Source organism: Neofelis nebulosa, chromosome 9 (assembly GCF_028018385.1).
Source record: "Neofelis nebulosa isolate mNeoNeb1 chromosome 9, mNeoNeb1.pri, whole genome shotgun sequence".
NCBI lineage: Eukaryota > Metazoa > Chordata > Mammalia > Carnivora > Felidae > Neofelis > Neofelis nebulosa.
Genome location: NC_080790.1, coordinates 59,120,975 through 59,148,615, shown reverse-complemented (window position 1 = coordinate 59,148,615; position 27,641 = coordinate 59,120,975). Strand labels below are relative to the sequence as shown.

At 38.6% G+C, this 27,641-nt stretch overlaps 2 protein-coding genes across 3 annotated transcripts in view; one reads left to right on the top strand and one right to left on the bottom strand.

Moving 5' to 3' along the window:
* Positions 1-808: 808 nt before the first annotated feature.
* Positions 809-27,641, top strand: part of UGP2 (UDP-glucose pyrophosphorylase 2) — a 62,928-nt gene continuing 36,095 nt past the window's right edge. The window contains exons 1-4 of one of the 2 annotated variants that reach the window (XM_058683945.1): positions 809-927; positions 1,857-1,915; positions 17,562-17,689; positions 18,515-18,622. In XM_058683945.1, the coding sequence (XP_058539928.1) occupies positions 824-927; positions 1,857-1,915; positions 17,562-17,689; positions 18,515-18,622 (399 nt within the window). In that variant the 5' untranslated portion in view covers positions 809-823. Of the gene's footprint in view, positions 928-1,311; positions 1,526-1,856; positions 1,916-17,561; positions 17,690-18,514; positions 18,623-27,641 lie in introns of those variants that run through there. The other variant, XM_058683946.1, reaches the window with a different exon arrangement.
* VPS54 (VPS54 subunit of GARP complex) overlaps positions 17,653-27,641 on the bottom strand; it is a 189,939-nt gene continuing 179,950 nt past the window's right edge. The window contains exon 26 of the mRNA XM_058683940.1: positions 17,653-17,764. Coding sequence (XP_058539923.1) covers positions 17,740-17,764 — 25 coding nt within the window. The 3' untranslated portion in view covers positions 17,653-17,739. The remainder of the gene's footprint in view (positions 17,765-27,641) is intronic.

The following is a 27,641-nucleotide window of genomic DNA, read 5'->3' as shown; positions in this document are numbered from 1 at the left end:
ATAACCACTCGTGCTTCAGGTTCTCGCCCTTGCTAAAGTATCCGTAGAAGCCGGGGAGTTTTACTGGTGAAACACCCCTTGCCCCGCCGCAGCAGGTGCTGCTTCTACAAGCGGATCCCAGGGTCCTGTTTGCGCCCACCTCCCGGAGGGGGGGGGCGTCCCCTCAGCCTCAGACGCCCCGCCTCCTGCCACCTCCGCGCGTCTCATTGGCTAGGCCCTGCATCCGCCTCGGCTCCTGACTGGCAGTTGTTTCTGTCTGTCTGCGCGGCGGGGACATTTCCGCATTGAGGGGGGCTGCTCCAAATGGAGGGGGAGGGGAGGTGTTTGGGAGAAAGTGGGGGCTTGGGGTGTCAGAAGCCCGCAGCCTGGTGGGCGCAGGGGGTCAGCAGCTGGGCTGCAACCGCTGGCGAGGAGTTCAAGTTGTGCATGTGTGAGGGAAGAGGGGGAGAGAGAAGGGTGTCTCAGAGGTGACATTCTCTCAGCCTGCGAGCCTTCTTCCCGGGGCGCCATAAACGCCCCCAATTTCCCAGCTGCTAAAGGAAGAGGAGGAAGGTGGGTCTCGGTGGTGGTTTGGAGAGAGGCGGGGACGGGCTTCCCACGACCCTTTGGGCGGGTGTGCGTCCCTCAGGGAGGTGTGTAGAGCTCCTCTGCCCCACCCGCTGTGTTGCCCCGGAGGCCGAATTTGGGGTTCGGGGCCCTCCCGCGTTCCAGTCCCTTGGGCTCGCGGCTGCCTGCGGGTTCTCTCCTCGCGGAAGGCCCCTCAGTGTTTGCTGTGGGGGAGGGGCGATGTGGTCTTCGGCCCCTCCCGAGAAAAAGCCACGACATGGTTTCGCCTCGCTGCTGGAAGGGGGCGAGCTGGAGGCCCCAGCCCGCCGGCGGGCGCGCGGAATTCTTACCGCCTCCTAGTCCCAGGGTGTTTATGGGCTGGTAAAAACGGTTGCGTTGCCCCTCTTTGCCGGCCTTGCCCGCCTCCCCGACCCCGCTGGGGCGCGGGCCGCTGTTGACCGGGGTTTCCTGGGGAACCGGCCGGAGGCTGGACGGCAGCGAGGGGGAGGGGATCGGGGGGTGCGGCCGGCCAGTGTCTGCTGTCGTCCAACCCGGGAGGGCGTGGGGACCCGGGGGGCGGTGAAATAGCCGTTGTAGATCCTCCTCTTTCATTGATGAAATTTAAGTTCGTGTGATTTTACCTTTTCCGGGAGTCTCTAGCTGGCCCTGGTTTGTGTCAGGAGCGCAGTGTAGACAGGAGTTCTAAGTAGACTCAGTCTCACTAAGTTTCTTCTCTTTGGAAGTGGGGGAGGTTTCTTGGTTTTTGTTTTTTGTTTTTTGTTTTTTTTTTTTTTAAGGCAGTTTTAATAGCTTTGAATACTCTCTTAAGTGGCTAAACATAGGAAGGGGAGAAAGAACTCGTCGGTTGTTAAAGCAGGGGAGGAAGAGATACCTGCCCTATAGTGTAACTCCTCTAGAAATTAATATATACACATCACAGTATTTTAATAAATCCCTAAAATGTCGAGATATGTACAAGGTAAGACACTCTTCTTTTTGTCTCCCGGGTTGCTTCAGCCGAATTTGGGTCCTGGCAGGCGGGAGGTTGGTGGGTGGTTTGGAAGTGTAAATGTTCATTTGAGATACTGTTTGCAAAAGCCTTTTCCTTAAATTGACATTTGAGCTGCATTGAGCTGCTGGGTTGGCATTTCGGATACGTATAATTTATATCCCTGTGCTCTGCTGGGTTTAGTTCTGCCTCCCTGAAATCAGGTTAGTAGCACTCTGGCTCGCCAGGTTAGTGGCTGTTAACTGATGATAAAACAGGATTTTGGTTGCTGATTAACCCTGTTCTCTTTTCCTGGTGGAAGTCAAGGTAAAGATGTGTGCGCGGAAGGGAAGGGGAACCGTGAGGACCGAGGGAACGGAGGTGGGTTTTGCCAGGACTGTTGGGGAAGCTTTAGTGTTCTCTGCTTCTACTCCGTTTTGTGTGTACGTGGTTGGAGTCTCAGATTCAGTTATTGCGAAACCGGGAGTAGCTCATAGAAGCTGGAGGTCATTTCAGCAGGAGAAATGACTTTGCTGCATTGCTGTTTATTTTTTCCTTCTTTGAAATTTGGAAAGATTGTTAAGGTTTCCTTGAAATTTGAAAATTGCCCTTTAAATTCTCCATGCGTATTTTAAAAGGGTTAGTGAATGCCTCTGAACTAAGTGTTAACATTGCTTGTATGTTTGAATGTGTGTGTGTTTGTGTGTAGTTTGTACACGTTGAAATTGGTGATACCTTAAACCTGTCGCTAGTTTTTAGCATAGGATTTGCATTCTGGTATGCAAGTAAATTCTTTTCTTGCATACCCCAGAGTTTAAAAGCTTCAGCTGTCTTGCTGAACACACAGGTAGTGAAAGTTCACAACCACTTAATGTGACTCCCAGTGGATGAGCTTTAAAAAACAAATTGTCAGTTACGGCCATTATTTGACCCTGGGAATAAAAATGCCCTAGTAACTTTTATATCATTTTATTAACTCTTCTTTGAGTTTTGTATAATAGATTAAGAGTATTTGACTGTCTGCCTTATTTATGGAAACAGATGAGACAGTTATGCTTGCCTTTAGCACTAAGCTCAGAAATGTCACTTGTTATTAGACTTTCAAATTTATGTATGTGGTGAGAGAGGCAGTTTATATTCTGATTGAATAAATGTCTTAGTCAAGAATGCAAAAGCAGAGGTAACTTAATTTGCTGGTTTTGTAACAGCAACAGCAAAATTACCAGAAAGCTGCTTTTTGCAAGAGTATGCTAGGAAAAAGTGGACAAGTCACTTTTCTTTAAACGTTAAGAATATTACGCTTCAGGTATTCCTAGTAGTTATGCTTAGAGTAGCTTGCTGGGATGGTGTGTGTTGACTGATTTCAAAGCCTTTGCTATTCATGGCTAACTATCTTCAGGAAACCCAAAATCAAGTGGCAATACCTAATTGTTGCTATGTATATTCCTTTCCCTTGTCATCTGCTTTTTATCTTGGAATACTTTTAGATTTATGGAAAGTAACACATTTGTCAAAACTAAGGAATTACCATTGGTACATCAGTGTTAACTGAAGAGTCAGGCTACTGTTCCATGATTCAACCCAACATTGCATTTAGTTGCCATCCACTTTTGGTTTAAATGGTAGTTTTCCTTTTAAATTAGCAGTTTGGCACCAAAAAATGATACCTCTCCCCCCCTCCCCCCCCCAAATTTAACATGATTGTGTTCCGTTCATTATTGTTTAAATTTTGTACTTTAAGTATAAACACTCTATGTGTTTAATTAACTTTGCTACTGTTACAAATGATAAACCTAATTGGCTATTAACTCAGCTGTCTCCACAGATAAGTTTTCAAGTGTAAGGACTGGGATTTTTGTCTTTGAATTTTTTTGTACCAGATCAAATTGATCTTTGCTATATCACTTTTTGATATTTCCACCATAGGAGAGAGATAGAACAATTATTGGGCTCCTAACTGTTTTCACCTGTTGTCTCATTTAAGCTTCACAAGAGCTCCTAAGAGGTAGATTTTAATTAGGACCTTACAGCTGAGGAAATTTAAGGAGCCTGTTCAAAGTTCACAACTAGTAAGCATTCAAATTACTATATAAACGTTTCTAAAACCCTTGTCATTTCCAATACTTTTTGTTGCCTCTTACATTAAAAACCTACCTAGATGGCTTGTTTCTCTAACTAGACTGTCAGTTCCCTGTGGGCAAAGATAATATATCCCTATGGGAAATAGTGTCTTGAAGTGATGGATGCTCTAAAAGAATTTGTCATGGATGACAAATGAGAAACTCAGCATTTTCCATGTACTTTTTAGTAGGATAGTTTACATTTTTTATTTTCAGTTACAGGTTTTTTTTTTTAATAACACCACTTAGATTACATAAATGTTGTGAAAGATAGAAGGGTTTAGATTTAGGTTTGAATTCTCCTGACAGGTGATCTTAGATACATAACTTTTCTTTTTTTTTTTTTTTTTAAATTTTTTTTTTTTTTTAACATTTCTTTATTTTTGAGAGAGAGAGAGGGAGACACAGAATCTGAAACAGACTCCAGGCTCCGAGCTGTCAGCACAGAGCCCGACGCGGAGCTCGAACTCACATACCGCGAGATCGTGACCTGAGCCGAAGTGGGACGCCCAACCGACTGAGCCACCCAGGCGCCCCAGACACATAACTTTTCTGAGGCTCAGTTTCTACTTATATAAACATTGGGTATTAATACTTTGCCACAGGGTTATTGAGAACCCGAAATGAGATGAATTATATGAAGGTCCTAGTCATAAAATAGATGGCCAGTGAGTTTTGCTTTTCTTTCTTGAAATGATGGTGTCCATTCAGATAGCATTGGCACCATAAATACAACCTTATGTCATCAACAGCAATGAATAGAGACAAAGCAGGTATCACTGTTCTTTATTTTCCTATTCTAAGTTTGGTGTTTAGGTCCCCAGGACTTGGGAGTTGATCTATTTAAAAAAAAAAAAAAAAGTGCAGGAGTGGGAGAGGAGAAGTTTGAATTGTGATATGAATACATAGTTGATGACAGTTTTTGTTTCAGAGTCAACAAAAATATTTTGAGCGTTTACATGTGTATCCCTTATAGTGGGCACTTGAAATTCAGAACATCTAGGTATTATAACTGCGTGTTGTGTACACGGGTTTTTGAATGCCTGGTCAGGACTTGGGGTTTCTATACTTGGCTTGAATTTCTTCTCCCAGATCTAAGCAACGTGCTTTGCAGGAAGGCTGGGCATCTCCATTCTCAAGCACTTTGACCTGTCATTAGGTAGAAATGTTCAGTTAATGAAAATGCTTAGGCAAGAGTATTCTCAGTATACACTCCTTGGCTGAAAGAAGGTTCAACTTTATTTGGCCATCTCTCAAGTCTGTGTTCCTCTGGCACTTAAGTATCTTTCTTATAGGAAGACTCTCCTTTCCTGAAGATAAGCCCTAATTCCCTAGCTGTTGTGTTCTGCCCTCAGGTCACCTTCTGCCTGCCCGAAAATTACTTCCCATTTGCTGGTTTTCTTCACCCCAGGGGTTGTTGCAGGGCCCCCAGTTACTCTAAATAAATGTGAGTACTAGCGGAGTTGAGAAGGGACTCTGCATAATAGTTGGAGGTGCTAGGGGTCCTCAGCAGCTGTGACTTTTTGCCAGGTTTGTCAGTAAGTGTCATTTGGGATTTAGCTTTTTTAAAAGTTCTAAGAGTTATAGGATAATCTCTCTACATGATTTGGAATTTATAAATGGTTCAGGAACTATTGTTATCTAGCCTGCTAAGGACATGTTATGTGCTTATACTGTAATATTAAAGGAACTTTTTTGAACTGTTTTTAATAGGCCATTATCTAAATTATATAAAAATGTCCTTTAATATTCATAAATTGAGGTGCTTTCTTATATTTCAGGGGAAGCCATTTGAGTATCTGTGTGTCACTTAAAAAACATTTGAGGCCTATCAACTTTCCCATTTGTTGGAATTCTCTCTTTATGACTTTATTTTTATGATTCCTGCTTGGTAGATGGCAGCTAGCCAGGGAGGATTAGCTGAGCTAATTTTAACCGGAGGGGTCTCAGATGAATATACGGATGAGATGCAGTGTGGGGCCTGGTTGTGGAGGTTGGGCCTTGGCCTGTTTCTTCTCAAATCCTCAAACTAAATTTAGCTTATTGCTGATTATTTAGAGGACTAGGATGTTTTTAGCCCAAGGGGATTGTGACATGGATTTGAGGCAGTAGTAGAGGGGACAAAGTAGTGACTAAAGACCACTCCTCATTTTTTAAAGATGCGGCTTAGGATTCATTATGTTGCTAGAGAGAGGGGGGACTTAGTTACATTCAGAATCACAGTTCTAAGTGGAAAATTAAAAGAAACTCAGAATAAAGAGTTGAGCTGACGAAAACTTTGTTTTCCACCACGGACTTTGTAATCTCTGTGGTTAAATTCCCTTTGTTCCTGATAACTAGGTCTTTCTTCCAGTAAGATGGATGGTTTTAATTTGTGAAAGCCTACTGAAAAAAGAAATTGATAGGGAACGTTAGAGAAATAAGAAATATTAACTGGTACACTTCTCAGAAGTGCCATCTTAATATTCTGAAGATAAATTGAAAAATAACTTTAAAAGGAAATTACTCTAAAATGTTAATTTTGGATAGTAGGTGTTTTCTTGTAATATTGCTTCATAGAGACCCTTCTGTGTGTGTGATTTTTTTTTTCGTAGAAAGTTGTAATTTTATGAATTGTAGTAACTTTAAAATATTGGGAGACTTAATAATAGGATACTTAATAACATTAGTTGGCCCAATAATGAAAATGTTCCTGATAAAAGAACTAATATACTGTAGTTTTTTATTTTCCACCAAATTGTATTTGGAACTTTTATGCCTAAGTGCAGGTATTAGGAGTTCTCAGAAAGTCAGATATATCCATTTTTAAAAAGTTAATATAAACAAATATTTCAAAGTTACACTGTGGATTATATATAAAAAAACAAGTAATTAAGAGTTAACTGTACTAACTTTCCATAATGTGATTTTTCTTGATATCCAGAACTTATGCCAGTGGAGAAAATCCCAGAATTATTAGAATAAAATTTAGGGGCGGAGAGCCTCTGAGGGTTTGGGATTTAGTGAATGAGGAAGTATTATGATTCACTTACCACCATTTTGATTGCTTGGAATCTCTTTAGAAGCTTGACTTTTTCCTAAAGACTGGTGTCCTTTTGACACAGCCTATATTTTCTAAACTATCAAATTTTGAACTTGGTGTAAATAGTGTTTGAATTGTGGACATCTTCATCTTGGGTGATTTGATGGATTGTTACAGGCACAATGACAATTAATTAAAACCATGTGTCTTAGATCTCTAAAATTCTTCTACCAGGCATGCATCTTTCTATGAATAACTTACTGAATTCTTTCAAAGTTGGCTTGCTGAGCTATCAAAAGAAAATTAAGCTATGTGTTTAATTGGGCTTTAAGTGGGGGAAAGGGGATAATACTCCATTTGAAAGCTATTTCCCAGTTTTCTGTTGGTGATGCAGGCATCCCCTTTAGTTTGTTGCAAAGTAATTGTTTAAGGCTCAGTTTTTTTCTCTGCCAACAGTCCCATTGTTTATTTCTCTCAGTCATTGCCAAATGAAATTGATTGTGCCCCAAACCATTTTGACAATTAAGGGTTGTTTTTGAGAACTGTGGAGAAATTGGCTATGTTGTCTAAGTTAACTTACATGAACAAAAAAATATTTCGTTTTCCAAAATATTTCTAGATATTAATTTTTCCTGTGTAAATCAAGAGAGTTCCCTGTTTTTCTGTGATTTCACTTGTATCTTTTAAAAAATATTCACTGTATTCTTGTACATAAAATAGTCACATTATGCTTAGTCCACTTTGGAATTATTAGTCACCAAAGTAAAAAATACTATTCTAGGGGATATTTCCTTTAATAGTAGCTCCATTGCTCCTTGGCCACAAAAGCCTGCAGACAAGGTGTTTTGAGTTTGCTTTCCTCTAGTTGCTGTCCTGGCAAAGCATGATGTGATGTTTCATTTATGTTTAAACCCTTCCTAGAATTTTAAAACTTCCAAAGAGTGCAGGAAAATGGAATAACACAGTCCTATGCACTGTCTTAGATTCACTTATGCCAATGATAAAATGCTTGGCCTCGTAATAAAATATTTAGAGAGTGCATAAAAAACTTCGATTTTTCATTTCCCAGAAAACAAACAGTATAGAGGGAAAAGGTGAAGAGCATAAAAGGATGCTTATTCTGTTATATAAGTTTAACCCCCCCAATAACCTCACGTTATAGACATAGTTGGATTTTTGCATGTTTTAATTCAGGCTTCCACCTGGAGATGACAAACCAAGTAAATGCACTGTAACCAAGAAAGGGAAGACCTTCCTCCAGGAAGAAGAAGCAGGGCTCCAGGGTTTGAATTCCAGCTTGGCAGTGCTACTGTGTCCTTAGGCAATTCAGCATCTCTGAGGCCCTGTTTCATCTCAAAGATAAGGGAATAGGACTCACTGACCTTAAAGCTTTAACAAGCTTAGAAGTTTTAACTAAATACACATCTATCAAATTACAGGACCGGCCTGCCAAATCATTTTTTGTACTTGATGATGAGGATTAATGATGAGGATTTGATGTTGTATTTCTTTTTCCTCCACTCAGCAAATTAGTGTTCTAGGCCCCTTGACATGGCCTTCTTATATCTGTTCAATTTAATGCAAGGTGATATTATTTAACTAGTTGACACATCTCTTCTGAAAGTTCTGTTTTTTGGAAATGATATTTTATTTTTTTCCCTTAAGATTTTAAGAGCTACTCTTGTATGAGAGCAGAGTTAATGTCAATTATTAATGAGAAATCTGGTTTATGTGTAAATTCTAATAGTTACAAATAATTTAAGTAAGCAGTGCATGATTAGCAAAAATTTTGATTAGCAAGTAGGTCTGCATATTCAGTGCTAGAACAGTTCTCAGAAGACTGGTACCTTTTATTTTTTATCAAAAAAAGCATTTTTTAAGCATCATATGTATATAGAACTGGGTCATTTAAAAATCTATGTAAATGTAAATAGTCCTATAGTTTGCAATCTGAAATAATCAACATTGAATTTAATACTAAAAGATCATGCAAAATCAACTAATTGAGTTTTCTTATGATTGAATGACATGGGTTATATTTTTCCTACATTAAGCTAAATCTAAATATATAAATTGCCCAATTTTATTTAATCTCTAAAATTAGTGAAGGGGAGCCTAGGTGGCTCAGTCACTTAAGTGTTGGACTCTTGATTTTGCCCCAGGTCATGACCTCATGATTTGTGGGATCGAGCCCTGCCTTGGGCTCTGAACTAACAGCAGGGAATACAGCCTGAACAAAATAGACATGGTGCATTCTTACAGAGATTATAACCGGTTGGGTAAGGGAGACATTGAATAAATTTTAAAAAGCACGATGGTATAAAGGAGAGGTAGAAGAATCTACCATGTGAGCATGTAGTGGGTAGCCATGCTTAGTTTAGAAAGATTTCTAGGAGGAGATTACATTTAAACTGAACTCTGACAAGTGGTATATATTAGTGGTTGCTCAGGTTCACTAATATGAGAATATGAGTTTTGATCTCTGTTTCCACATTGTCAGGTGCCTGCGCTGTGTCAGGTGCTGAGTCAGGTGTTGGGAAAAAAATGTTTTTAATAACATAATATGGCTAGTGCCCTTAAAGTGTTGCAGACAGGCATCTAAGCAAAGAATTAAAATTTAAGGAGTGTTTGATATAATACAGAGGTAGGAGTGATTAAAACCTCCACATTAAAGGAGTTATTGAAAGGAAGGCCTTTTTGAATATTCAGAAGCTACCACCAAGAACACAGAATGCCACCCCCAAAATAGCAGAAGCTACTCAATTGCAGAGTTTAAACCTTTGGGGAGGCGGGGTTAAGTATCAGGGAGGTTTCCTGGAGGTTATGATGATTTTTATGATTTGGGAATTCATGCTGAGCCACTAATTTCTAATTTTTTCTTCCTCATTTTTGCCTACCTTCCTCTAAATATGTTGAATGACACTTGAGATGTATGTTTTGGAACAATCTTATAATAATTCGTTTGCTGTTAATTTCATGGAGCAGAAAATACCAACTTTTGTCTTAAAAAAATGAGGGACTTCTATCACATGAATTCTGAAGTAGCATGTTCCAGAGTTGGCTAATTGAGTATAGAGACTGCATCAATCTTTCCTTCCTTCTCTGCTTGCTTGCTTGCTTTTTTTAATATTTTAAGTTTTTTATTTTATTTTCTTTAAGAGAGACAGGGACAGTGCAAATGGGGCAGGGGCAGAGAGAGGGAGAGGGAGAATCCCAATCAGGCTTTGTGCCACGAGCACAGATCCTGATACAGGCTGAAATCCATGAAACTGTGAGATCATGACCTGATCTGAAACCGAGAGTCGGACAGTTAGCCGACTCAGTCACCCAGGCTCCCCTCTCCTCTGCTTTCTTAAGCCTATCTTTCTCATTCTTGGGTCAACTTCCCTTAAGGTCACTAAATGGCAGAAGAAACAGGAGGTAAGTGGTGGACACATATGTACAGGGGAGGAAAAGGTTCTATTTCTTTCCATGTGTCTCTTTTTTCAGTGAAGAGCACCTTTCTCTTAAGTCTTTTGGCAAACTATACCCTATGGCTCACTGGTCAGAATCATATTATGTTTCATGCTTAAACCAATCTCTGGGAAGGCTTTAGACCAGTCTGGGCCCCGTGCTGTCTCTGAAGCATCTGGCCTTGGGGCAGACAATAGGTGACAGAACAGCATGGGTGTGGAGAGAAGAATGATGTGTATGGCTGCTATAAATGTATTAAGAAAAATGGAGTATAATCTATATCAGAGCTACTCAAAGCAATACAGGTAGCATTCACTTATTAGAAATGCATATTCTTCCTACACCATACCTACTCCCAGAGTCAGGATCCCAGGAGCTTGCCCAGGAATCTGTTTTAACAAGCCCTTCAGGTAATTTGTGTACACATTAAAGTTTTAGAAGCTCTATTGAGATATCACAAATGAATTAAGAAATTGCAACCTTTAGATGTTCTGCTCTAGCACTTTCATTAGCGTTGTCTACTCAAAAAGTTACTTCAGCTTGGCTATTAAAACATGTCTGGCTAAGGAATTTGTATTTATTTCCCATCAAATGCAAATCCCATCAATGAAGAAGAGAAGTGATATGATTGGGGTTGCAGCTTAGGGAGACCAATCCATTCTGCCTGGTACCACCAGATTAAAGTGACAAATGGGCAGACTGGTTTGAAAACTGTTGTTGTCATGACAGGAGATTGAAAATGAGAGGAAAATTAAGGTAGCAGCAGTGGGAATGGAAAGCGATGAAGGAGAATCGTGGCAACTGAAGTGTATAGTATTGGATTGGATGTAATGTGAGGGGAAAGGGAAGAGCCTTCTGTGAGTGAGGTTTCTAGGTCATCTAGGACTGAGTGGGACAATGTTCATATATTGGAGGGCAGGGAGGTGAGTTTAGTTTAGACAATTTGGACATGTTCAGTGTGAGGTATCCAGCCCTGGTATCCAGGTGGGAAAGGTCTAGAAGGCTGTAGGGAAGGTGAGTCTGGAGCTCAGGAAAAAAGATGAGGATACGAGGCATATATTTGGGAGTTATCAATAAGGATACTGGGATACTGGTAAGGGTACTATTGAAGGGAAAAGTGGTCTGGGGACAGAATCTTAAGGAAACCCAGGGGGTAGGAGAAGAAAGAGCCAGTTAGGGAAACTGAGGCCTGGTCACAGAGGTGGAAAAGATACAGAGTAATATTGAGTAATGGAATTCAAACAAGAAAAGATTTTCTAGGAGGAATACTCACAAATAACTGAGTTTAAGGACTGCAATGAGAGCCCAAAAGAGGATGATTAGCTTTAATTGGTCATAAATCTAGTCAATATGTCTTTAGTTTCATCCATGGTTATATTTACAGTTGCCAATACATTCTTGGGAGTTCTATACTGACAGTAGCCCCCATTATCCACTGTTTCACTCACGTGCAGTCAACTGAGGTCTAGAAGCAGATGTTCCTCCTCCTGACATATTGTCAGAAGGTCAATACTGCCATACCCCAGAGATACTTCAGGTTTGGTTCTAGACCACAGTATTAAGCAAATATTGCAATAAAGGGAGTCAAATGAGTATTTTTTTTGTTTGTTTCCTAGCACATTTAAAAGTTATATTTATACTATAATATAAGCTATTAAGCATGTAATAGCATTATATCTAAGTGTATGTACCTTAATTAAAAATTTTTTATTGCTAAAAAATGCTAATCATCATCTAAGCTTTCAGCGAGTCATAATCACTGGTCACGGATCACCATAACAAATATAACAATAATGAAAAAATTTGAAATATTGCAAGATTACCAAAATGTGACACAGAGACACAAAGTGAGTAAATGCTGTTGTAAAAATGGTGTTGATATACTTGCTCAATTCAGGGTTACCACAGACCTTCAGCTTTGGGGGGAAAGAAGAACAAAAATGAATGCAATATCTGCAAAGTACAAGAAGAGCAAAGTGCAATAAAACGAGACATGCCTGCCGTAGCCTAATGCTGTATCACAGTGCCTACATCATTCACCTCGCTTCATCTCATCATTTAGGCATTTTATTTTCTCACAGCATCACAAGAAGGCTGAGTACATTACAATATTTTGAGACCGCATTCTCATAACTATTATACTATAGTTATCTTTTTATTGTTAATCTCCTATTGTGCCTAATTTGTAAATTAAACTTTATCATAGCTATGTATGTATAAGAAAAAACATAGTAAATATAGAGTTTGGTATTATCTGTGGTTTAGGTCATCCACTGGGAGTCTTGGAACACAGCCCCCATAGATGAGGGGGAACTACTATACGTGGATTGCAAGCCATTTCCAGGTTAAAGATTAAGTGAGCTCTCTAATTCTCTGACTTTGGGTTCCTCTCAATATGAGTTTCCAAGGAAGGTTGGGACTGATAGAGCTAATGAGTAGTGGGTGGGAGGTGGCCTGGGAGAGCTCCTAACCTCTTTGTTGCTCTTGGTATTCTTTCTATACCCTTTCCGTGGCCTGTGCATTGTGAAGCTGGCTTTCTCCTTTAGAACGTGAAGTTGTTTTGTTTGTGCCAGTATCAGGATGTCAGGGAAGGGTATTATGTGTACCTCTTAGTTGATGAAATGGATGAAATGAAATACCTGAATTAAATGAAAATAAATGTTAGATTGAATGTCTCCTACCTCTTGATTCTATTGCTTTCCTCTTCCCCCACTCCCTTTTTTTTTTTTTTTTTTTTTTTTTTTTTTTTTTGCTCCAGTTGGATAGGGGAAAGTCCATGATGTTGAAATTTTAATTCTTGTGAACAAGGAAGAATTAGGAAATTGAGGTGGCAGGAAAACTTCTTAAAAAAAATAGTTACTGCCTGTTATATCCCAAATTGACTAAATTATAATTAAATCAACCAGGACCATTCTAGTAAGCCCATGTGGAGATGAATTTCCTGTCAGTTCCACTGGGTATAAGAAGACATTCTGATAGAAATGCTTTTGGAGGAGAGTACTTATGAATTTTGTGCCAGGGATTAAAGAGAGTCAGAGTAGGAGGAAAAAATGAGCAGGATGTTCTGCCTCATTGTGGTGGGATGGGGCTTTGCTTCTGACCTCCACCATTAGCTGGTTCTGTAACTTTGGATAACTCATTTAACTATTTCAGCCGCAGTTTCCTCATCTGTAAAATGTTGAGGGTAGATTAAATTCTCCCTCTCCTCTCTAAAAATGTTTTGAGTTATCACCATCGTAATGAAATGTTTGATTCCTAATCCACTCTCTAACGTTGAGGATGATCCATTTTCTATTGCTAGAAAGTAAGGAGGGATAAAACATTTGGGAGGTTAGAAATCTTGCATTATTCAGAGGATTCTTTAATTGACTTTCAATTAGAAATACAACTATCATTGCTGGAAGTGTAACCTGAGAAGTCCAAGAAAGCTTTTAAGGTCTGTACTTCTTTTCCTACCCCAAATTCCAGACCTTTCTTAAAAAATTCGGGATAGATAAGGAAGTCACTGCAAAGAGAAATGGTTTCTAGCTATGTGTCTCCCGATCTGTGTCATGTCTTTAAGGTAGATACTCTTCTTGATTAAGCATGTGTCCTTATTCTTGCATATTCTTTAATCCTTAAAAGTCCTTCTTTATTCTTTTTTTATTTTTTTAAATGTATTTATTTTAATGTTTGTTTATTTTTGAGAGAGAGAGACAGAGTGCAAGAAGGGGAGGGGCAGAGAGAGAGGGAGACACAGAATCTGAAGCAGCTCCAGGTTCTGAGCTGTCAGCACAGAGCCTGACACGGGGCTTGAACCCACGAACCACGAGATCACGACCTGAGCCGAAGTCAGACGCTTAACCCGACTGAACCACCCAGGCGCCCCTATTATTATTTTTTAATTTATATCCAAATTAGCATATAGTGCAACAGTGATTTCAGGAGTAGATTCCTTAGTGCCCCTTGCCATTTAGCCCTTCCCCCCCCTCCCACCACCCCTCCGGTAACCCTCAGTTTGTTCTCCCTATTTATGAGTCTCTTCTGTTTTCTCCCCATCCCTGTTTTTATATTATTTTTGTTTCCCTTCCCTTATGTTCATCTGTTTTGTCTCTTAAAAGTCCTCATATGAGTGAAGTCATATGATTTTTGTCTTTCTGTGACTAATTTCACTTAGCATCGTACCCTCCAGTTCTATCCACGTAGTTGCAAATAGCAAGATTTCATTCTTTTTGATTGCCAAGTAATACTCCATTGTATATATACCACATCTTCTTTATCCATTCATCCATCGATGGACATTTGGGCTCTTTCCATACTTTGGCTATTGTTGATAGTGCTTCTATAAACATGGGGGTGCACGTGTCCCTTTGAAATAGCACACCTGTATCCCGTGGGTAAATGCCTAGTAGTGCAATTAGTGGGTCATAGGGTAGTTCTATTTTTAGTTTTTTGAGGAACCTCCATACTGTTTTCCAGAGTGGCTGCACCAGCTTGCATTCCCAAGTCCTTCTTTATTCTTTAGTCACTAAAAAACAAAACTTCATTGGTAGCACTGCCCAGAGGATGGTGTTGGAAACGCAGTGGAACAGGGTGGAAGAGGTGATAGCCTCCTTAGAATATTCTTTTGTTGTGTAAGCTGTTCATATCTGTAGAGTGACTGGAGGGAATACAAATTGTTCTTTGTGTTTGGTGCTATATCAAAGAAATGGAAGAATAGGGAGGAATAACTCTTACAGACATTTGTTACAATTTGAGTTTGAATCTGGGTTTTTTTTGAATCCATATCTTAAGTTTGGACCTGCTGCACCTGGCAAAGATCACATGTACTATTAAATGTCTTTCAGCCAACCTTTCTTACCTTGGCTTCATAGGGAGGATAGTGACATGGGTTCTGTGTGTTTTGGCCTTAAATCATGTAGATTGATAGGCTGTTGTTCTGTAGAGGGAGTCTCCAAAGTTTGGTGGGGTTTTTTGTTTGGTGTTTTGTTTGGTTTTCCTGTTTTCATGTAGACAAATCTCAAACAGCTATTAATAATTATTTTTGAACTTTACGGTTTCACTTATAATTATCTCATTTTGGCATTTGCCTAGAATATAGGTTAAATGTTTCCATCACTAATTTTTTAGGAATGTGACTGAATACTGGCTTTCAGGATATAACTTCAGCAACAAAGCAGCAAGTCTGTTGTTAGCTGCCTTTGAGTCCAACAAAACCCTTATTTTCAAAATCCTTATAAATTTCTTGATCTATTTTAATCCATCAGTGACACAGAATCAAAGAATTCATGTGTTCCTTAATTTAGAGGTTTTATGCTTATGTTTAGTAGAATTTTCTTGCAAATTATTTCTTAAACATTAACATGGGAGTTGGCTTAAAGATTGTGGGAGAGATATCCCAGGTATGCTGGTTCTGTAACCTTGGATAACTCATTTAACTGCTGGGGCAGCAGGGTTGGGGGATACTTAACCTGTGATAAATTTTAAATTGCAATTAAGTCAACCAAGAGGTGAATGTGTATAGTTGATGTCACACTAACTCTAGTTTAAAATGTTCTACAGGAGTTTTTTAGTTACCTATCATAGTTATGTAAACCTACTCATCCATTGTTAGGAGCTGTGAACAGATGATAATCAAGTTGCTACTTACTAGTGGAAACATACATTTAGGTTGTTTATGAAACACACATGTGTGTTTCTTAGATCACAAAGAAGTTATTTATGAACCACTATTTGGGTCACTTTAAAGTTTTACTGGAGTCCATAAACTTAGTTGTGTTGTGGTTTATGCCTAGGAAAAGAGCATAGTTAGGAGTGCCGGGGTGGCTCGGTTGGTTAAGCGTCTGACTTCTTGATTTTGACTCAGGTCATGATCTTGCAGTTCATGGGCGTCGGGGGCTCTGCACTGACAGCAGGGAGCCTGCTTGGGATTCTCTGTCTCCCTCTCTCACTGCCCTTCCCCTGCTCATTCTCTCTCTCTCTCTCTCTCTCTCTCTCTCTCTCTCTCTCTCTCTCTCTCAAAAAAAAAAAAAAAAGCACAGTTAGAAAACAGCTATTTTAGGATTAGATTGTGTGTTCTCACCTAATTTCCTTGTTTTTCCCCTCCCTTGGATTTTAATATTACAGGAAATGTATTTTAAAAAGTTTTTGAAGAGCAATGTTAAATATCTCATTTGTTAACATTTGTAGGTATTTAGGAGGAGAAGCTGTCTACATTAAATAAATTGCTTCAGGAGTTACATAATTTACTAATTTCTGCTCTCACAAGTATCTTATTGGTTATGTTGACTTTAATTCTGTGTGAATAAATGTTTTCTTCTGCCCAGATAACAAATAAAAGAATTTATGGTATGTGTGAGTATTTTTAGTTTTACTGAAATGATTCTGGTAAATTAATCACCATTTGTAGAACTAGTTATCAAACAAAATGTTTGAACATAAGCTTCAAAACTACATTTATAAAATAAGTTTGAGTTACATATTGAAGAGAAAAGGTGATATGAACAGTAGTCTGTTCCTTATTTCATAAGTAAAAGACAAGATAATTAGATAGCTGAGCATGTAAAACAACTTGTGTTGGCATATTTCTCCCAAGGTGCTTAGGCTTGGGATGTTTTCTTGTTGCATATTTTTCTGTTTTTACTTGTTTACGTCCATCAGGCATTTCTGTTACCTTTAGTGAGTCACCTGTAGTGAGATCCGTCTGTGGCCAGAGATGGCCATCTATGCCAAAAGCCCTGATAGTATTGTCTGACACAGATAAGCACTGAAGAGTCTAGGCTAAAACTGAGGGCAATAAGTGGGCAGGGAGCCCTGTGTTCTCCTTTTAAGTGAAAATTTTGATGCCAGACACATAGAGGCACCTGGGAATTGCCAGTATCTCTCAACGGGTTTTTCTTTAATAAGGAATGTGAAACTGGAGGGCTTCACTTCTAAAATGGAAAGAATTCCTTAATTTTTTTCAGCTGGCCTGGAAGGGAACTTTTTTTTTTTTTTTTTTTTTTTTTTGCTTCTGTGAAATTGCTAAGCCCTTTCGGTTCTTTTATCTGGCAGCAGTTCCATAAGGGCATGTACCATAAAACATACCTTTATTAACATTATTCCACCTCTCATTTTTCTCCAGCTTTGATGGCTAAGAGGGAAACATTAGTAGAGATAGAACTAAATGCCCAAATGAAGATTAATCCTTTTATTCCCACCTGCCCCATCTTCCCAAAAGCATTTATTAGTGTCTCAGATATACTAGTAATGCAGGTAGATGTAACAAATTTGAGGCCATGTGATTATATAGCTCTAATTAGTTGACACTACTGATATCCTTCGAGAGGATAATGGGACTAAAGGAGTGAACCCTTTTCATGTTCTGATAAACTAAAAATAAATCAGTTATAGCTTACCAGCTATTTGAATGGCTGTCTGATTTTTTTTCTGTTGGCGATTTTATATTTTTAAGATCTTAGCAAAGCCATGTCTCAGGATGGTGCTTCTCAGTTCCAAGAAGTCATTCGACAAGAGCTAGAATTATCTGTGAAGAAGGAACTAGAAAAAATACTTACCACAGCGCCATCACATGAGTTTGAGGTAAGGACTCTGCAGTGTTTCTTGCTTCCATCCATCTACATGCTGAGTTGTTATTGCTGCTGTTGATCATCCAGCCTGAAATAAGCACAAAATATAATAGCATTAAAAAAAGTAGGATTGCTTAACAATTAAGGATTTTCAACATTTTCCCATTGTTAAACCATTGTCTTTTTTTTTTTTTTAATTCTAGGAAGTTTCTAAAGTCTAAAGAATCAGAACAAAAAATTATTTTTTTTGTGTTCTAGTATCGTTGGGTAAAAAAATGGGTAACAGTACTCAGTTAGAATTATCAACCATACAACCTGCATGCCTTTTTCCAGAGAGCCAGTTCTAATAGAACCATGCTACTTAGTCAGCTGTGTAGAGATTTCCCAGTGTAGACAGGTATTTTTACTTTTCTGTTTATAAATCAATAGATCATCCTTTTCATTTTCAAATTTCAGTTCATACTTAATGTTTTGAGGTTAACTGTGTTTTGTTACTTTTTCTTTCAGTGAAAGTGAATTTTCACTTAAAAGAAGTAGAAAAAAAGTACTGGCAAATAAATGTAGAGAACCAATTGAAATTCCCATGGACCAAATGGTGTTGAATTTACATGATTACTGCTGGAAGATTTGGGGATTATTTGCTTATATTCCTTTAAGTGTGGTTCCTATTAGCTTTTCTTCCTCTTCACTTTTAAGTTGGGGGCATAAAAAAGTCTCTGCTGTACTCCATGTTCTAATAGTGTAATAATTTAATTGAAAGGTGTTTTAAATGTATCATACATATCTATGTTAAAATTAAGCATTCTGCTCATTGTAACAAGAACTTCTATTTTCATAGCACACTAAAAAAGACCTTGATGGATTTCGGAAGCTATTCCATCGATTTTTGCAAGAAAAGGGACCTTCTGTGGATTGGGGGAAAATCCAGAGACCTCCAGAAGATTCAGTAAGTTTTAGATAAAATGTATGAAAATTTAAGGTAATTCAAGACCTGGGTTTAAATTTGGGGGTGAGGTACTGTGGGGGACCTGTAAGAACCATCACTTTACATTCTCTGTTCCTCATGCCAGAACTACAGAGATAGCCTACTGCTTTCCCCTCTGTTAGTCCCATCTTTTCAGTCCTGCAGAGGATTTAGGAAAGTCTAATCTCCCTATAACACTACCTCATAACTTAAAAATCCCTGCATATGAGGCAATTCTTTTGCAAAGTACCAAACACATAGTAAGAGCTTCCTTTATGTTCTTTTCTTCCTTCTCTCTCCCAAACCATCCGATTTCTGATAGCCTATAGTGTCTTGTACAGATGCTAAATCACCTACTTAAAGCTCTCCTCATGCTTTCAACCCGTCTTTAGCCATATTTCCCTTGCCTGTTTTTCACATGTTGTATTTCCCTGCTTCTAGACTTCTGTGTATATCATTTCTTTGGAATACTTTGGTCTCTTCACCTGTCAAAATCCTGCTCATTCTTTGAGGCTCAGTCCAAATGCCTCCACCTCTGTCATTGACCCCTAGCATAAAGCTGCTCTGAAGAAGTGTAGTGCAGTAGTGTCAGAGGTACAAATCCTAGTTTTACTACTTAGGAGGTTTATGTAAAATGAGAATAATACCAAGTGACGTATGTACTTTACAGGGCTATGAGGCTTCATTAAGAAGCATATATGGAAACATGTTAAACTATGAAGCATTTTTCAGATACTAGTAGTTACTTCTACCATCATGTAGCACTTAGCTGGCATGAGTAGTAGTTGTTTGTATGCATGTGTTGTCTTCCTGAGAGACCTTGAAGGCCAGGGAACCATGTGTCCTAAACAAATGTTTGTTGAATGAATGATCTAAATGCAGTTGATTGTCTAGGAAATAGGTTTTGTTAACATATTGACCTTTCTTCTCTTTCCTGTCAGCAGTTTTGACATCTCACTGTTTGTAGCACTTTTCATGGCAGGTAGAAGAAACTTGATAGAGCGGAGCAATTGTATGTAGATAGTTTAGCTCTTGAATGTCTGCAGTCTTCTAGTATCTAATTAATACTGGTTTTAAAACAAGGCTGTTTTGAGCAGGGTTTTGGCAAAGTTCTGCATGAAGGCAAAGTTCTATATTGACTATGTTTGTAAAGTTTTATGGGAACATAACTGTACACATACATTTATATACCATCTATGGTGACTTAAGCTAATGGAGTCCCTGGGATTTTTTCTTGAGAAAATCTTAAATATAGTTCCTGGTTAGGAGTGCTTTTATTTCCAGAATGTGGAACATGCTTTTTAGTTCTTGTTAAAGTTTAAGTAACTATAATTTTGCCTAGAAGTTTATTCCTTATTGAAGTAAATTCATTTTTCTAATTAATCATGGACCTGGACCTGGGCATAAAGGTGTAGTTAATTCTTGCTTGCATACATGGACTTTTTTTTTTTCTACACAAACTTAACCTTTTGATGATAGAGCCTACCGTGTAGGAAGGCACACAGATTCATTACTTTTAGTATATTGTAAGGTTCAGGATTCTGCTTTGTCAGTGAGAAATCTGCCTTTGTGTATTTTGAGAGAAGATTGTGCTATAAAGAAGGGTTTCTTGGAATATGGATTGCAGGGTGGGGAAGGAAGGGAGGGAGGAATCAGAACCATCTAAGGATTTTTCCAGTTCAGAACTACCATCCCCAACAAGGTTCTGACAAATACTTTCAAGACACTGTGTGCCCATAGTAAGCCATAGTTACTGATAGGAATGCAGAGTTGATACAGAAAAAGAATACAAAAAATAGAATTCTGGATAGAATTTTATTTTGTGAAGTCTTTTCTGTTTATAAAAGTGTAAGTCTTCATTAAAAATGTTGAAGCCTAGGTTTTGAGCATCTTTTAAAATATATGGTTATAATCCCATCTGCCCTTAATGTTGAAGGTTTCAGAGTACAGAGGCAAAAGATAAGTTTGTTCTTTTATGTCCTGAGCTTCTTGAGGCCACAAATGTTACACTCTGAATGTTAAAAACTTTTGCAAATAATTATGAGAATACAGATTATGGGACAATATTGTTCACCTTGCTTCTCTACATTCTTCCAGCTCCCTTCCTCCCTCCCCCCTTTCCTGTAGATTTTCTGTCTCTTGTCATAGAGATTATACAGAGATCAGTTTTTCTCTCAAATCATAACTTTTTTTTAGCACACATAGGTTTTTGTTTTTTAGATTTTTTTTTTAAGTTTATTTATTTTGGTGGGGGGAAGGAGCGGGGGAGGGGCAGAGAATGGGGGGGAGAGAGAATCCCAAGAAGGCTCTGTGCTGTTGGCCTGGAGCCTGATGTGGGGCTCGATCCCACAAACTGAGATCATGGCCTGAGCTGAAATCAAGAGTGGAACACTAACCAACTGAGCATGCAGGCACCTCTGGTTTCTGTTTTTTAAATGCAGGTGATACTTTAGCCTCCTAACCAAAAAGAAATTATTGTGGGAGAATAGTCATTTAGAGTAACATGTCTCACATCAGCCTTGCATCAAAGCTGTGCACATAAACATTGTCATGATAGAATATCTGTTTTTGTATAGGAGTTGGCAGACTACCAGTTGGCCACCTTGTTTTATAAATAAAGTTTTATTGGAACACAGCCTGTAGCTACTGTCATGAGACAATGGCAGAGTTGAATAGTTAGAACTGAGACCATGTAGCCTACCCAACCTAACATATTTCCTTCTTGGCCCTTTATGGAAAAATTTTGCTGACCCCATTTTAGTATACTTTTTTCTTCTTTGGCCCTCAGAAAACTGAATTTAGATGCCTTTTTCATTCAGATGATTACTTTTTATTTTTTTTTATTTTTATTTAAAAAAAATTTTTTTTTTTCAACGTTTTTTATTTATTTTGGGGACAGAGAGAGACAGAGCATGAACGGGGGAGGGGCAGAGAGAGGGAGACACAGAATCGGAAACAGGCTCCAGGCTCCGAGCCATCAGCCCAGAGCCTGACGCGGGGCTCGAACTCACGGACCGCGAGATCGTGACCTGGCTGAAGTCGGACGCTTAACCGACTGCGCCACCCAGGCGCCCCCAGATGATTACTTTTTAAATAAAAATATTTGTATAAATACTAGATTGAAGGATATACTTATAGGCATTGAAATTTTATGTTTTACTCTTGTGTTGAATACTTCATCTTAACTCTGTCCTCTGTCAGTAAGCATATACATTTGTAAAAAAATTTGTTGTTGTCTAAGTGTAGTTGACACATAATGTTACATTAGTTTCAGGTGTATAATATAATGATTCTTGATAATTTTATACATTATGCTTTGCTCACTACAAGTGTTACCATCTGTCCCCATACAGCACTATTACAATAGCATTGCATATATTTCCTGTGCTGTACATACCTTTTATTCCTGTAACTTATTCTATATCTGGAAGACTGTATTTCCCATTCCCTTTCCCCCAATTTGCCAATCCCCCCTCCCCTCTGGTAACCATGAGTTTGTTCTGCACATACATGTTGTTCGAAAAGCCTATTGAGTCCATATTTTATTGAATTCTGGCTAAAAGAAAAAAACTCAATTTATGGAGTTATGGTATGGATAATGTTTGTTCCAATTTTGTGGAAGTTAACTACATAAATGTTGTAGTCGAGGTATGTCTTGATATTTAGCTACGTTAATAAATTTTTAAAAACTGTATTAAAGTACATGTTTTGGATTAGAGCAAGGAAAGACCAGTCAGCATGTACAACTTCATTTGACCATTTCATTCTTTTCTAGAGAGGCTGTTAGTGACTTGTTCCTGAACAAACTTAATGTTTAAGTTTATATTTTGGATGTAGAGGGATGGGAATTAGATAAAAGAAACAAGGAGATACAGAGTCTGCTCAAGAAAGTAGTACTGTAGCTAACAGATTGTTTTTGAGCTCTAACTTAAAACCTGTTTAAGGTGCATTCTCATTTATGTGAAAATGTTCTCTAAAAAAGGCTTTTTCATTTAGAGGAACCAAGGTCTTGATTTGATTGTCATTGTTCTTGTCTCTACGTGAATGGGGAAGATTTATATAGGGTCAACTCTTTTTTTTTTTTTTTTTTTTTTTTTTTTTTAATGCAGAGAATTGGCATGAAGAATATCATATAATGTGATACTTTAGCTTCACATTTTTTGTTTTGCCCCATAAAATAATTGAGAGTTTTTCTTAGTCTGTCAGTACAAAACATTAAAATGTGTGTGTGTATTTTTTTTTAATTTTTTTTTTTAACGTTTATTTTTGAGACAGAGAGGCAGAGCATGAACGGGGGAGGGGCAGGGAGAGAGGGAGACACAGAATCGGAAGCAGGCTCCAGGCTCTGGGCCATCAGCCCAGAGCCCGACACGGGGCTCGAACTCACGGACCATGAGATCGTGACCTGAGCCGAAGGTGGACGCTTAACCGACTGAGCCACCCAGGTGCCCCTAAAATGTGTGTGTTTAAATGGTGAGGCATTCTGAGAAAGTTAGTGTATGTGTGCAGAGTAAAAATACAGTTTTTTTTTTTTTTTAAGATGAACCATAGTCTATTGTGCAACTAATGTTTGCACATATTTTTTTTGAAAGACTCACTAGAGGCAGTTTGGTCAAGGATTTGACATGATGTGACACAGGATGGTTTGCTTTGAGCATCCCCTGTTGGGGTGAAAATTTTCCAACTTCAGTCAGCTAATGGTATAGCCATTAGAGATTTGTTTTGGGTGTGTACATAGATAAAAAAGATCTTGAATGTAAACGTGCTACACAAAAGCCAGAACGCCTGGGTGGTTCAGTTGGTTAAGCATCTAACTCTTGATTTTGGCTCAGATCGTGATTTCATGGTGTTCCTGAGAGTGATCCCTGCATCGGGCTCATGCTGACAGCACAGAGCCTGCTTGAGATTCTTTCTCTTCTCTCTCTCTCCCTCCACTCATGCTCACTCATGCTTGAATCTCATTCAAGAAACTCTTATTGGCCTTCTCTCTCTCTCTCTCTCTCTCTCTCTCAAAATAAGTACATAAAAAAGCATTCCACACAAAAGGAAATAGTGACATTTAAGAAACTGGCTGTGAGGATATAGCTGGCTGGCTACCAATGAGTCTCATCTTTTCCTTGATGTAAAGTTTTAAAATGGTAATATATAGAACTACTAATCTAAGCAAATATATTTATACTAATTTAGCAAATATTGCCAAAGCTCTAATTCTCTACCTTTTGATTCCACGATGAAATTAACAGTCTTTAATTTTTTCCCAGAACTGTCTTCCTTCACATGCCTTTATATACAGGGCCCTTAATTTCTGGAAGGGGATGGGACTAAGGAGGCTGATCTTGGGCCTGTGATCCTTAATTCCATTTTGGTTACTTAATTTGTTTCTCTACAGAAATAGTAATGGTAAATATGTGGCCACTTTAATGTCAGTTCCATGATTGGCTTTGAGAGACTTGAGGTAATAGTGTTGGACCAGGGTCTCTAACTACTACCCTTGTGTGTAGAGCAGAGGGCAATCCACTCCCACAGACCTGAGTTCCTTGGGAAAATCATAACATAGGTATAGATGGTAGTAGCACTCCTTGAACATGCCGTTGCCCCCTGCCCAGTCCCTATCCACAGAGATTCTTTTTGGACCGTGGCTCATGCTTTTCAAGACCTAATATGGATAATTTTATTTATTACAATCTCCAAATTTATCTTTTATGTAGGCATTTTATGTCTTACAATCAGATAAGAAAAATAGATCTGCGAGGTTCTCCTATCTTACATCTTCAACTGTGGTGTAACTATAAGGGAATTTACGCTTATTAACTATGTGATAGCCCTGAACCTACAAGATTGGTTCTGGGAGAATTTTTATATAAAACAAGGTGGATGGCTCAAACATACCTATGATCCTTTCTGCCCTGTAATTCCTTGGGGATATTTTACTACAGTTGACCCTTGAACAACATGAGTTTGAACTGTGTGGATCCAGATATACATGAGGTTTTTTTTATGATACTGTAAATATATTTTCTCTTCCTTATGGTATTCTTTTCTCTAACTTACTTTCTTGATAGAATACAGTATATATTACATATACAAAATATATGTTAATCTGTTTACATTATTGGTAAGGCTTCCATTTAAGACTAGGCTATTATTTCGGGGCACCTGACTGGCTCAGTTGGTTAAGCCTCCGACTTCGGCTCAGGTCACAATCACGCGGTCCGTGAGTTCGAGCCCCGCGTCGGGCTCTGGGCTGAGGGCTCAGAGCCTGGAGCCTGCTTCTGATTCTGTGTCTCCCTCTCTCTCTGCCCCTCCCCCATTCATGCTCTGTCTCTCTCTGTCCCAAAAATAAATAAAACGTTAAAAAAAAAAAAAAAGACTAGGCTATTAGTAGTTAAGTTTTGGGAGAGTCAGAAGTTAATATGTAGATTTTGACTGCGTGGGGGGTTGTTGCTCCAACCTCTCACATTGTTTAAGGGTCAACTCTAATTCCTTTTCCTTATTTTAGATGAGATGTGAACAGCAGACTCTGTGCTTGTCCCATTGTGTAGTCAAGATGAGACTGGAAGGCATCTCAACCTGGGAGGTCTTTTTAGGGAGTGTAGGCCCTTCATAGATTTCTTGAAACTACAAGTAAAACTGTGTATAAATATACATTTTTTCAGGTTAGATTTCCTTTCATCAGATTCTCAAAGAGGTTCATTACCTGTAAAGGTTAATGAAAGGTTCTCTTTCTCTTTCTCTCCCTTTTTAATGCAGAACTACTCTCTTGAATCTCATTCAAGGAACTCTTATGGGCCTCCTCTCTGCCAGTCACTAGTTGGGGCTACAAAAATAAGTATTCTTCCCTCTGGCATTTTGGCCTCAAGTTTGTGGAGGAGATGGACCCAGAAATGGCTAACTACGGAAGACTGCAATAAGCAGTCCATAGGATGCTGCGGAAGCATCTAACTCCCATGGGGGCTTAGGAAAGACATCGTGGTGTTAAGGTGATCTCCTGGAGTGAATTTGAGACAAGACTTCTCTGAATATGGGAGGAAAAATAAAGAGAAAAAAAGGCTTTGAGAATAGTAGTAGTATAAAAATAATAGGCTTATAGCATGTAGCTTGTTTGCTGGTTGTGGAGCATATGGTGGATAAGGCTACTTTTCCAAGTCTAGAGCTGAGTCTCTTTACCTGCCATTTTGGCACCTGCTCACTGGCCGAGATGTCAGAAACTGCAGTTTCCAGTTAAGAGAGACCTTAATGGTGGGAAATTGGAACAGATTTTAAAAACCATGCTTCACCAACTACCTCACACAATTTGTTCAGAGTTTTCAACATTGTAAAACATAACCCAAATAGATTAAAATTAGGTGCTTATTCTATTTGGGTTTTTTTTGTAATTTTGATTAACAAACCTTATAAGGTCAATCAGCATTTTAGCTGTTAATGGCTTTTATCTTTGAATGTCAGGTTTATTGAGGTAATTAACATATAATAAATGATACCCTTGTTCCGTGTTATGAGTTTTGGCAAATGCATCCAAATGCATTTGGTTTTTGCACCACCAAAATCAAGAATTAGAACTTTTCCATCATCCCCAGAAGGTCCATTGTGCCACTTTAAAATATGTTTCTTCTTAAACCCTTGCAGGGCTCTGGTTCCCACTTTACCTTTTCCCTTAAATACACAAGCTGAACAAATACGTATCTTTCTAAAATATTATTTTTTCCTTCATTCAGACTTCTCTCAAGGAAGAGGTGGGCCTCGCTCCACCCTCAGCTAGCCTTTCTCTTAGCCTTTATCCACCCACTCACACCTGCGGTCTAATCTTCTATAAAGATTTCTCTTTATAGCCTCTGGCCTTTTCCCCCTTCCCCACCTTCATTCTTCCAGGGCTGCTTCAACGATGTGAATTACATAATGAAGTGTACTCTATACTTCTTTAATCACTGGCTATTTAGTACTGCAGAGTTTAAAGCTAATACACAGCATAAACAGGATGATGTCAAGAGGCTTCAGTTTCATTTTTTAGGGAATTTGGGATTATCACGGTTATTTTGAAAGAATTTTTGTCCACATACTATAGGAGGGTTGGCTTATAGGGAATATACAAGTTTGATTTTAGTAATGAGCAGTTTGGTCACATAAGCAGGTTAGGTTGGATTTTGGACCTCTTATCTCTTCTATTAGAACTTTTTTCCAACTCCAGCTTTTTCCCAACTCCTTTTCAACAAAGGTCATCTACCTTTCTCTTTTCTAATCCATGCTAAAGTGGAAAGTTCTTTGAAAGCTACCACTTTAGCTGATAAGGATATGGGCCAAGTGACCCACAAGGTTAACTACTACTTTTATTACTTCAGCTAACTTCTATAAACGAGTGATGAATACATACCTGTTTGTAGTGTTTGAATTTTTCTTTTACTATCTGTATATATTACTTTTGTTCCCCAAGTTTTTATTTAAACTCCAGTTAGTTAACCTGTAGTGTACTGTTAGTTTCAGGTTTATAATTTAGTGATTCATCACATACATGCAACACCCAGTGCTCATCAGAAGTGCCCTCTTTAATACCCATGACCCATTTAACCCATCCCACCGCCTATGTCTCCTCCAGTAACTCTCAGTTTTCTGGTTTGCCTCTTTGGGGTTTTTTTTATCCATGTTCATCTGTTTTGTTCCTTAAATTCCACATATGAGTGAAATCATATTGTATTTGTCTTTCTCTGACTTATTTTGCTTAGCACAATACTCTGTAGCTCCATGCACATTGTTGCAAATGGTAAGATTTCATTCTTTTTGATGGCTGAGAATATTCCATTGTAAGTATATACACCACCTCATGTTTATTTATCAACGGGCATTTGGACTCTTTCCATAATTTGGCAATTGTTGATAATGCCATAATCATTGGGGTGCATATATCCATTTAAATCAGTATTTTGGTATCCTTTGGGTAAATACCCAGTATGCAATTGCTGGGTTGTAGGGTAGTTCTATTTTTAACCTTTTGAGGAACCTCCATAAT